General features: G+C 36.8%; 1 protein-coding gene across 1 annotated transcript; it reads left to right on the plus strand.

The window, feature by feature from the left end:
- Window positions 1-948: 948 nt before the first annotated feature.
- LOC139982826 (uncharacterized) lies at window positions 949-9,266 on the plus strand. The gene is made up of 4 exons (XM_071995936.1): window positions 949-1,144; window positions 2,183-2,327; window positions 3,242-3,378; window positions 7,391-9,266. Exons 2-4 carry the CDS (start codon window positions 2,300-2,302, stop codon window positions 7,730-7,732), a joined length of 507 nt encoding a protein of 168 aa, XP_071852037.1. The 5' UTR covers window positions 949-1,144; window positions 2,183-2,299; the 3' UTR covers window positions 7,733-9,266.
- The last annotated feature ends 3,713 nt before the right edge of the window (window positions 9,267-12,979 follow it).

A 12,979-nucleotide genomic window follows, 5' to 3' on the forward strand; every position in this document is an offset into this window, starting at 1 on the left:
AATTGAATTCGAGATATCTAAAACAGATTTCGAGATATCTGAAATTCTAATTCAGATATCTGAAATTGAATTCGAGATATCTGAAATTGAATTCGAGATATCTAAAATAGATTTCGAGATATCTGAAATTCTAATTCAGATATCTGAAATTGAAATCGAGATATCTGAAATTGAATTCGAGATATCCGAAATTGAATTCGAGATATCTGAAATTCTATTTCAGATATCTTAAATTTAATTCGAGATATCTGAAATTGAATTCGAGATATCTGAAATAAAATTCAAGATATCTACAATTCTAATTCGAGATATCTGAAATTGAATTCGAGATATCTGCAATTGAATTCGAGATATCTGAAATGCATATGCATAAATTCCCGATTAAATGTTAAAATGGCACGTATGGAAAGCCATTTTAACATTTAATCGGTAATTTTCATATATCTCTAATTGAATTCGAGATATCTGAAATTGAATTCGAGATATCTAAAATTCTATTTCAGATATCTGAAATTGAATTCGAGATATCTGAAATTGAATTCGAGATATCTGAAAATGAATTCGAGATATCTGAAATTTTATTTCAGATATCTGAAATTGAATTCAAGATATCTGAAATTGAATTCGAGATATCCAAAATTCTATTTCAGATATCTGAAATTGAATTCGAGATATCTGAAATTGAATTCGAGATATCTGAAATTGAATTCGAGATATCTCGAATTCAATCTCATATATCTGAAATTCCCTGGTATTTCGAGATATCTGAAATTGATTTTAAGATATCTGCAAATATTTGTAGATATCTTAAATAAATTGGAGATATCTGTAATTTAATTTGAGATATCTGAAATTATTTCGAGATATCTGAAATTCGTTATTAAATGTTAAAACGTCTTTCCATACGCGCGGGAAACCGCTCTCCGTTTAATTGTGTACGTCCACCACTAGCACTGCACTGCAATTTATTGTGTTAACCACCCAGTTACGTACGTACACAACACTGATGAGTGCACTCCAGGCACAACGGCAAGGTGTACCAGGTAAACTAAGCTAATTCCGCTCATTTTAATCGACATGGACCATTACGTGAAGAACATTCTAACAGAATGGAACCTAGAAATGCTTCACGAAGTCTTAGAAGGTAAGAAGATTATGTAAATTGTGCAGTAATAATCAATGTATTGGCATTACTGTAGGCTAATGTTATACGGCCTAGCCTACCAATGCAACTTTAGTGACATGACAAGCGACGTTCGCCTAGTGTTACCACTAAATGTTAAGCCTAACATTATGATATAATAGCGCTGTAGGCCTAGGCCTCCTACAGTGCTGCGTACACTACTGTACCTGCAGGCTGAGGTCTGTCCTAAGCTAGCACTGGACTAGTGTTATACTTGCTTAGTGCTAGACCTAGGTCCCAGGCTACTTTTTTTTAAATTTTGTTTCTCTGGAACTTGGAGGGTAGCTATCCAGTCAAAATGTCCCCAGACCAAAACATCCCTGCATTTTTAGCAACCAAAATGTCCCCACTTTTTACCAAAATGTACATGGTATTGTAATGGCCTATTGCCAGTATTGGGTACAAAAATGTCCCAGCAGCTAGGAAATGTGAGAGGAATTTGAAAACTGAGTGTAAGGACGGAATTAGGAATGCTGAATTTTTTTCATTAACACGTTTTTATAATGTTAGGCCTGGGCTACTTGCTCAAGAAGAGGGATCGAATAATGAAGAAAAGTATACTTAGGGCCGTCAACCACTTCAATCCTTCGCATATGGGCTGTATGGTAGTACATTGCACCACGTACTAGCCTATATACTAGCCTAGTCACTCATTGTAGCCTATACTAGATGCACGTAACCCAAGCACTCATTGTGTTGCAAGTACTGCAGTAGGCTAGCACTCTTCAATTTTCCAGAAAACTACTGTGCCTTATCAGTCACACCATCAACTGTGTTTTATTTTAGTTATTTTGCATTAACAAGACTCAGAGATTAAGTAGCATGCTAAATCATGTTTCAAGAGTGGAGTATATCACACAATTTTAGAAAGGAATAGATGAGACAGTTCTTAAAGGGCTGTTTGCTCGGTGAGGGTGGGTTTAGTGGCATGTCACATGTCCCCCTAAAAATTATCGCTGCCCCCAAGTACCCCCATTCTGTTTACTTTTCATATTTAAGATTGAAGAAGATTTCCAGAAATTGCATGAAGGGTCCCAAAGAGGTTTTTCAAGACAAGTAGTCAGCCGTGTTGCTCTAGACGTGAAGGATCCTGCCATAAAACGGACTTTAGCACTTATGGATAAGGAACCAGAATTACCCCAAGGTAGAGTGTGTCTTCGGTATTCAGTGTAGAAGTTGTGTTGGAGAATTCCCCTGGCTCATTATTGTAATGTTCTCTGAGTTGCTATGTTAATAAGAACTGTGTTGGTTGCTAAATATAATACTGGTCAGATGACAAACACCAAGAAAAGTTCACACATAAAATCACTTGCAATATGTTTAAGAGGAATGCATTCTAAGTGATTTGGTGAAAATTTGAGTAAATGTACTGTAGGTGCGTGGATTGAAAGTTCCTATTCTTTAAAAATTTTCAGCTTTGTCCCATGTAGTGAACTGTAGCAAATAGGTGTGACATCATCTTCAATATCCTCAATGACACTATCATATATTCCAAAAAGAACCCATAGCTCTTAATTTTAATTATGTATAATACTTTATAACATCCTCTTCAGTGTACAGTTCTAGGTCATAATTCAGGGTAAAAAACTAAGGCTGTACAAAACAAAGAACTTCTGGTAGTATTAAGGAGGTGATTTCATAAAGCTTCAAGGTCTTGTCTAACATCAGCTGTCATTTGTAGGCTACATGTGTTTTCATCCCATATCTTGTACTGAGTCAAACACACCCAAAATTTTCTAAACAGCTTAACTAAGGGCACTCCCATCTGGCGACACTGCAGAACCCCCAGAGGTTATTCCCCAAATTTATACAGGGGAAACATATCAGTAGTAATTCAAAACTGTTGTTTGTACTGACAGCTTTCAGAGTATCATGCTTTGGAGAGGCTAAATGGTTACACATCTCCCCCAACCCCCACATTTTCAAAGCACTTGTAGGCACAATCCTCCATTCAGATTACCCCCCCCCCCCCCAAAAAAATACTTCTCTTGTTCAGATATTATCACAGCTTCACATATTTTCCAATTTCTAGTTCAAGTTTCTGTTCCTTTCTTATAGATACCTATGGGGCTGCTTCCTTGTATTTGATGCCAAGTCTGTTTACACCTGGCAGTGTTGCCATCAAGAAGGGAAGCCAGAAGAGATGGAAGCCAACCATATCGGAGAGCATGAGGGCTTTCATTGCAGTGCTACCAGTTAGTATTTTGCTTAGAGTATTATTGGTTCCTTGCTTTAGCAAAAGGAACCTATGCAGTCAGGTTGGCGTGTGTGTGTGTGTGTGTATGTGTGTGTGTGTGTGCGTCTGTGACACTTGCTTGGGTACGCTCTATCTCAATAAGGGAATGTTGGATTGAGGCCAAACTTGGACTATAGATCTGCCATATGGAGAAGGTGTGCCCTATTGTTTTTGGTGCCCACAAAGGTCACCAAAGGTCAGTTATGGTACAAAAACCGAAAATATTAAAACTGCAATAACTCCCAGTGCCAATGTGTGACAAGGTTGATATTTTGGGACAAGTTGTGAACTGGTTAGGGGAATATTTTCAAACTTAACGGTCATGTGATCCGAGGTCACCAAAGGTCAATTAATGATAAAAAACTAGTATTTTTGCGATAACTTGAGAACGAATTGTCCGTTTGGGTTGGGAGTTGCCTCAATGTCATCCAATTGTCGACCCGCATCTGGGTGACCCTTGACCTCAATTTGACCTCTGGTGACCTTTACGTGTTTTTTGGATTTTTACAGTTTCGATGCTATTTTCAGATGTCAAAGGTACCTTCTGATCATAAATGTCAATAGGTTGACCCCGTGTGACCTTTATGCGCGAAGTTATATGGGGTCAAAGTTTTTCGGTCGGAGTTAGGATGGTTGTACAGACTTTTCGTTTTGTTTTTTGGAATCAGGAGATTAAACTACATCTGAAACCAAGGTCAAAAGGTCAAAGGTCACATTAGAAAAAATGTGCTTATTTTGGGAGGAAACGAGCAAAAAAGAAAATGTTTGGTTTTGATGCTAGATTTGGATATCAAAGGTACCTTCCGATCAAAAATGTCAATTGGTTGACACCCGTGTGACCTTCGTGTGCGAAGTTATACAAGGTCAAAGTTAATTTTCAGACATTTAATGCAACAACTCCCAGTTCCAAGGTGTGACATGGTTGATATTTTTGGACAAGTTGCAAATGGTATAGGGGAATATTTTCAAACTTAACGGTCATGTGATCCGAGGTCACCAAAGGTCAATTAATGTCAAAAAACTACTATTTTGGGGGTAGAAAATGGGCAAAGAAAAAATGTTTGAATTTTTATAGTTTGATGCTCTAATTTAGGTCTCATCAATCAAAAATGTCAATAAGTTGACCCAAGGTGACCTTTGTATGTTAAGTTATATGAGGTCAAAGTTAATTTTCAGACATTTAGTGTAATAACTCCCAGTGCCAAGGTGTTACACAGTTGATATTTTGAGACAAGTTGCAAATGGTAAGGGGATTTTTTTCAAACTTAACAGTCATGTGATCCGAGGTCACCAAAGGTCAATTAATGATGAAAAACTAGTATTTTTGCGATAACTTGAGAACCAATTGTCCGTTAGGGTTGGGAGTTGCTTCAATGTAATCCAATTGTCGACCCGCATGTGGGTGACCCTTGACCTCAATTTGACCTCTGGTGACCTTTTTAGTGTTTTGTGGATTTTTACAGTTTCGATGCTACTTTCAGATGTTAAAGGTAATTTCTGATCATAAATGTCAATGGGTTGACCCCTGTGTGACCTTCGTGTGCGAAGCTATATGAGGTCAAAGTTAATTTTCAGACATTTAATGCAATAACTCCCAGTTCCAAGGTGTGACAAGGTTGATATTTTTGGAGTAGTTGCAAATGGTATAGGGGAATATTTTCGAACTTAACGGTTATGTGATACAAGGTCACCAAAGGTCAATTAATGATAAAAAACTAGTATTTTTGCGATAACTTGAGAACAAATTGTCCGTTAGAGTTGGGAGTTGCTTCAATGAAATCCAATTGTGGACCCGCATCTGGGTGACCCTTGACCTCAATTTGACCTCTGGTGACCTTTTCGTGTTTTGTGGATTTTTTACAGTTTCGATGCTATTTTCAGATGTTAAAGGTACCTTCTGATCATAAATGTCAATAGGTTGACCCCTGTGTGACCTTCGTGTGCGAAGTTATATGAGGTCAAAGTTAATTTTCAGACATTTAATGCAATAACTCCCAGTTCCAAGGTATGACATGGTTGATATTTTTGGAGTAGTTGCAAATGGTATAGGGGAATATTTTCAAACTTAACGGTCATGTGATCCGAGGTCACCAAAGGTCAATTAATGATAAGAAACTAGTATTTTTGCGATAACTTGAGAACAAATTGTCCGTTAGGGTTGGGAGTTGCTTCAATGTAATCCAATTGTCGACCCGCATGTGGGTGACCCTTGACCTCAATTTGACCTCTGGTGACCTTTTTAGTGTTTTGTGGATTTTTACAGTTTCGATGCTACTTTCAGATGTTAAAGGTAATTTCTGATCATAAATGTCAATGGGTTGACCCCCGTGTGACCTTCGTGTGCGAAGCTATATGAGGTCAAAGTTAATTTTCAGACATTTAATGCAATAACTCCCAGTTCCAAGGTGTGACAAGGTTGATATTTTTGGAGTAGTTGCAAATGGTATAGGGGAATATTTTCGAACTTAACGGTTATGTGATACAAGGTCACCAAAGGTCAATTAATGATAAAAAACTAGTATTTTTGCGATAACTTGAGAACAAATTGTCCGTTAGAGTTGGGAGTTGCTTCAATGAAATCCAATTGTGGACCCGCATCTGGGTGACCCTTGACCTCAATTTGACCTCTGGTGACCTTTTCGTGTTTTGTGGATTTTTTACAGTTTCGATGCTATTTTCAGATGTTAAAGGTACCTTCTGATCATAAATGTCAATAGGTTGACCCCTGTGTGACCTTCGTGTGCGAAGTTATATGAGGTCAAAGTTAATTTTCAGACATTTAATGCAATAACTCCCAGTTCCAAGGTATGACATGGTTGATATTTTTGGAGTAGTTGCAAATGGTATAGGGGAATATTTTCAAACTTAACGGTCATGTGATCCGAGGTCACCAAAGGTCAATTAATGATAAGAAACTAGTATTTTTGCGATAACTTGAGAACAAATTGTCCGTTAGGGTTGGGAGTTGCTTCAATGTAATCCAATTGTCGACCCGCATGTGGGTGACCCTTGACCTCAATTTGACCTCTGGTGACCTTTTTAGTGTTTTGTGGATTTTTACAGTTTCGATGCTACTTTCAGATGTTAAAGGTAATTTCTGATCATAAATGTCAATGGGTTGACCCCCGTGTGACCTTCGTGTGCGAAGCTATATGAGGTCAAAGTTAATTTTCAGACATTTAATGCAATAACTCCCAGTTCCAAGGTGTGACAAGGTTGATATTTTTGGAGTAGTTGCAAATGGTATAGGGGAATATTTTCGAACTTAACGGTCATGTGATCCTTGTAGGTCTCTTATATTTCTTACATTTTCGACGCCATATTTAGATCTCAAAAGTGCCTTTTGATAAAAAATCCGATCACATTTTGTGATCACAAAAGTGTTGGCTATAGTGTTGGTTACTTTATGGGAACATGTAGGACCACAATTACTTGGACTTTTTCAGCCCAATCTTGCTTGATAATATTATGTGTATTGTCATATACCCCAAGCAAGGAACCACAGTGCCCTTGGGCTCTTGTTGCATGTTGTGGACGGTAGCAGTCATGAGTGCAGAGTTTACTGCTTCAGCATTTTAAAGAAACTGTTATTTCATGGTATACACGAAGAAACTTTGTTTCAAAACATTTTGTAAATAATTGGTTGTAAGTTAAAAAAATTGTTTAGAACTTTGTGCTAGAAATGAAAGTTGTAAAAAGACTGATAGAATGGTTTGGTTAAAGTGATAATTAAGCAGCCTAAATGTGTTTTAACTACCTGGTCAAAACACAGCATCACAAATGCTAAGGAATAGGACATGCAGGGAGGCTGGTGTAGTTGTAACCCATTTAACTATACCTTACTTTCTTATTTCTTTTAAATGCCTTTCAGTTCCAGTACCATTTTGATTATGATGGTTTGTTTCTTACATATCTTGTTCCCAATTGTGAACAGCTCATTTCAGTAACACATTTACTCATTTACATTGCAGGTTGGAGCGGACTTGGAGAAATTCAAGGAAGAAAGACACACAGAATGCCGAAACCATTCTGTTACCTGGCAGCCGCAGGTCGTAGTAATTGGCACTTCTGTTCTGGATGTTCAGCAAGTCTTCGTATTTTTGAACAACATTGTATATTCCGTGCCCTCGGTTGTTAAAGGCATAGATGTCTGCTTTAAAACTTTTCAGGTCTTCAATATTGAATATCCATTGGAGTGTAAGTCTCCGTGGACCTTTCTGCAGAGAGGCATTTATAATATTGAAACACAGTATGATTCTGTAACACCACGGGTAAGAGAACTGCTGTCGATCCTGAGACCGGACTCTGACTAAACTTTGGTGGACATGTGCAAGGCTTCTGCTTGGCCATTAAATGGGCTTACTGAGTTGATATTGATTATTTTTTGACAAGTCTGAAAAGAGATCATTGCATGACAATATTTGTAATTAGCCTCCTTATTCATGTATCACTTCCTGTAGTTACTGAAAATGTTGGAAATTGGTGTTTTTGTGGACGGGTTGCATAAGATTAATACTTGCAATACCAGGGAGGGGGAGGGGGTTACATGTCCCTTTTGGTAAATTTTGTAAATTTTTATGGAATAAAAAAACAGGCAAAGTTAACATGTTACAATGTGACTAAATTTAAGTCTGATGTAATGCATACCGTGAAAGTATGTCACCAACTTTTTGTGGCATGCAGTTTTAGAGTATGAATTTCTGACCCTTGATATCTGTTTATTATAACCATGTTTGTACTCCTTAAGTATCATTTGTTTTATTACTTGAAGATACTAAACATCCACCTGAGTTATATGATAAGGTTTCAGTGGAGTAAGGGTTAAATTCTTTCATTCATTTGTCCATCCACTAATTTTGGTTATGTTGTTACTCAAACTGATGAAGTTTTCTGAATATTAAAGCTTGGGAATGTTTGTTTTTGAAGCTTTTCTTCAAATTGAACAGCTATAGTTTTCCTTATATTTAGCAACATGAATTTTTGGGGAATGTTTTATCTATCCGTCCTTATTGCAACTTTTATGATACTGTTTTTATGATTTCAAGTGTAAACATTCAACTAAGTGTGCTATAAAACTAAAGCCATTTTACCAAGTGGTTTCTCTGATCAGTATTATGAATTCTACCATTAAAATTGTCTTGACAGCAGTTTCCCTTTTCTGATAGGCTATTGTGCTCATTATAAAACTATGCACAATATTGCTGTTTACTTTCTTCAGAAAGGTTGGAATGGCAAATGTTTTAACAATGCAGATTCCGTCCATAGTGCTTGCCTGCCCTTTATTTAATAAAAGCTCCATTTCCTGTTATTTTTTCTTTATTTGCACACGCACAGTCGGCACAGAAAATTGTAAAATCTTATATGCATTGTTGCATCGATATTGTTTCTTTGCAAATGAACTAACCTTGACTGTATACCTCATATCATCCTTGCCATATCATTTTATGTAAATTGCATGCTGTTGTAGAGTTCCAAGAGCAATACATGATTGTGTTAAAGCTATAATACCATAAAAAAATGTTGTTCGATTCATTTTTGGCCTACGCTGGAGAGCTGCAGTGCTGGACGCTGGAACAGATGAGGGAGAGCTGACTGAAGTCAACAACCAATAACCAATTAATTGGTTAAGGAACAGGATTGGTTATGTCAACCACATAAATTGGTTGCATAATTGGTGGACTTAACCAATTTTATTGGTTAATGTAACCAATTTTCATTGTTTAATGACTTAACCAATTGATGTTGGTTATGGTAGCCAATTTATTGGTGGGACTCACAACAAGTGATCAAATTGGTTGAAATTAACCATTTTTTTGGTTGCATTCAACCAATTTGTTTTTGCAGTGTACATGAACATGGCAAAACAAACTCTAAAGTGTCAGCGGGCAGCCATTTCATTCATCTTTTTTCTTGGTTGCTCGTTTATATGGTTGCAAACCAAAAATACAAAAAGCACATATGCTTTCGATGACATTTACAACGTTGATGCTGTGAAAGTTCCATTTTAGATTTTCACAGTTTATTAATTGGTATGAAGTGATCACACAATTAACAACAAAACCTTTAATGTCGATTATTAGAACCCTGAAGCAGAGTAAGAGATCTATCCAAGTATCAAAGTATCCATTCTTGACATAACGTGTTCAGTAATAAGTCACATGCATAAATTAACATACATAAACATATCATTAAACATACGTTTATTATTTTCCTGGAAACGAAAGCTTCGTCTGAGTAATTTCGAAGCAATGTGTTACAAATATCTAAATAGAATATTATAATGAGGAATATGCCAACCTTGTGTATGGAAAGGTTATAGTTTGGGGAAAGAAGAGATACTCCGCAGAGAGAATAAAGCATTAATTTGCGCACGTTACTTATGTTGTGAAATGATTTCAGTGTTGAAAGCATACACGAATGTTTGTGAAGTTAACTCTTTCGGATCGGTTAATATACCACCTTCTGTCTTTAATTCCGCTAACGACGAAATACGAACAAGTTTAAAAGGATTCCGAATTGTTTCATGTTTCAATTACGTACATGAGACACATTCTTGACACCATATTGAAAGAAAATTTTGAATAGAACCATATTGCATCAAGCGCGAATTGTGACTACCGTAATTGTATGATAGCATTAACCATGTCCCGCATTTTTGAAGAACGTACTGCAAATCCTCCATTAAAACACTGGCCATTTAAATAAGCAGAAATATTAGAGAGAAAAAGAAAACACCAAGAAACGTACTTACCGTAGAAATAAGACTAATCAACCGGCATTGTCATATGTAGAAGAAACCCTGTAAAACGTATAGAATTCCAAGTTTATATGACAAAGAGTCTGCAATATTGATATACAATGGCGCAGATGTGCTGTGAGTAGGCCCATTTCAATGTCTACATACATTATGGAAGATATCAAAGTTCATATTTACTCTGCACTTGAAGGTATAATATCCACTGATATATCGAATACGTTATCACCTGTGTTAGCGCATCGTTATGCTAACGTACATAAAATGCTATTCTGCTTTTGTATTAGAGCACCGAATTGTGTGGTACTGAATGTGATTGTCCGTCTTTGCATGTGTCTTTACTTTTATGGTGATACGTTTCACTCCAATAAAGGTACAAACAAAAATGTTTGTAAAAATAAATATTTTCCATCATTAGAATCATATAGCAGTAGTAGACTGCCTTGTAATAATAAAATCTGATAATCTCGACGAAATAGTATTAGATTTCTGTTTGGACATGAGGTAATAACTACAGACTACTTTTACCCTTGTCCCGTAATATATACTCCCTATTTCACATTTTCTTTTCAATTTGTATATGTTTAAAGATATCACTCTGTGGTCTGCTACACTAACACAACCACTTTCTTTTCTTTGCAGATATATTATTGGAACACCCGATTCTCCCCAATCAAATGCTTTGATGTGACATATGATGACATGCGGTAATGTAAACTAAGCAGTTCTTTGATTTTTGATCGTTGAATATTAAGGAGAAAGCTGGCTGAAATTAAAGAGCGATACTCGAGCATTTTAGCAGAGTGCAGTATTTACGTTACATATATTTTAGAACCAACGCAAACATCTCGTAAAGTCTACAGTAAGGTGCCTGATCTTAACAAACTTGTCAGAGTATTGTGTAGTGGGATTTCTGTCTAAAAAGAATGTTACTGGACTGGGGTGAGGGAAATTATTAACGAACTGTAGACTGACTAACATACTTTAAACATGTAAAGCATGACAACGTTGTTTAAAGTATGATACATAAATGAGTGTCTCCTTTACACGGATTAAACCTGATATGTTAGTAACCGCTTGTGTATAACCTATGAATTTGTTATGTTAGTTCATATAAGGTTACTGTCAAGAAGTGTTAGCTCAGTGGTTAACGCCGGTGCGTTTCAATCATAAGGTCCCCGGTTCAAGTCACTCCAAGATTAATGTATATCGTCCAGTTTCAGAGTTGTAGACAATTGACAAGTCATAATCATAGACGATTAAATATGAATCTAAGAGACTGACTTCGGTCAAAGTTGCGGCTTTGATAAGCCAATGATGGCTTTTTCGAGAGTTCCTGCTTGCAGAAGGATCTAAATTCATACTCTAAATTTGTTAAATACGTAACATGCAAAACGTAGACCTATAAACTACACAACAAACATGTTACCAGTAGATTAACAGTTCGGAATGTTCCATTCTATAAAAGTATGTATTGTAACTAAATGATTACCTTATTCTGTTGTCTTTTACTTTAGAATAATTATATTTTTCTCCTTTCTCCCCTTAATCTCGTAAAGCGGGGACGCCGCCTTCAAAAGTAGGAGTTCCATTCGGGGAAGGTCCCCCCTGGTTGGATCTCCCACCATTGTAGTAGTCTCACTCCGTGCAATGTATATGAGACGGGTGAGACAGTTGTGATGTTTAATACACCATTAGTTACTGTCTTGTGTATATATGAACGAAAACACGTCCCAGTCTGTCCCCTCTTGCACGTGAAGGTCCCTGTTTTCATCTACTACGAACCTCTGGGGGCTGAGCAGCATTGGCAGAATGTTAACATACGAGACAAAGCTTGCAGATGGAAAATCACAGCTGCTGACAACGTAAAGTGTACTTTGCGTATATCGTTATCAGCATTTAGGCATCGTATTCATTAGATGCAATCTGCCTCCACCACTGCTTCTCTGGATACGTCATTGATTAACGTGTCATTTAAATAGTCCTTACTTTGGTTTTGATGATAATCGTAACCTCTTTAGTCACGCAGTCGGATAAGTGTGTGCAGGTGCGTTGCCATAGCTATCAACCTCGAGTACTTGTGTTCTGGTACACACCTTTGCTTTGAGGAAATTTGATGTGTGACCGCCATTTTGAGGACGTCCTCAAATTGTAAAATTGGGTAATGGACTCAAAGTGACCTCAGAAGGCTCCTGTATTAGTATGGAGGAGTTCCTCAAATTGTCACTATCAGACACAAATTTGGCTGAACAGTGTTTATGGTAGAAACCATGCTACAAAGAGCACCTTCCTAAGTCCTCGAATTGACTTCCTCGAATTGACGTCCTCAAAATTAGGTCCTCAACTTGTTTATGTCGTTAACGTGTGCAGTGAATGTCAGCAATGTTGGAATGCCAGGAAGAAGCTTTAGTAAATAGATTTAGTTCCCATAGGCATTTAGTTCCCATAGGCATTCATCCCGTGCTTTAAAATTTGTCCTAGCCTCCCCTTAAAATTGTCCTTTCATGAAACTGTATGCATTGTCTTTTATTTGGCTGTTGTATTTATCCTTAGTACTGTTATCGAAGGAGCAGTACTTTCAAATTAGTACCCTACATGTATTTTAACATTTCATCCATCTAAGGATTTATTTATTCATTATAGGATTTCATTATAGGATTTTCAAAAAATTGCAATGATTTCATTTTCATTTTCTGTATTGAATGAAAAGTGATTGCTATCTGCAAAACAAATTCAAAACCAGTTACCTTGTTTTCATCCCTACGGCCATTCTATTTAGTATTCCGGGAAAATATTTAGTCTGATT

This window comes from Apostichopus japonicus, chromosome 16, assembly GCF_037975245.1.
Source record: "Apostichopus japonicus isolate 1M-3 chromosome 16, ASM3797524v1, whole genome shotgun sequence".
Taxonomy (NCBI): domain Eukaryota; kingdom Metazoa; phylum Echinodermata; class Holothuroidea; order Aspidochirotida; family Stichopodidae; genus Apostichopus; species Apostichopus japonicus.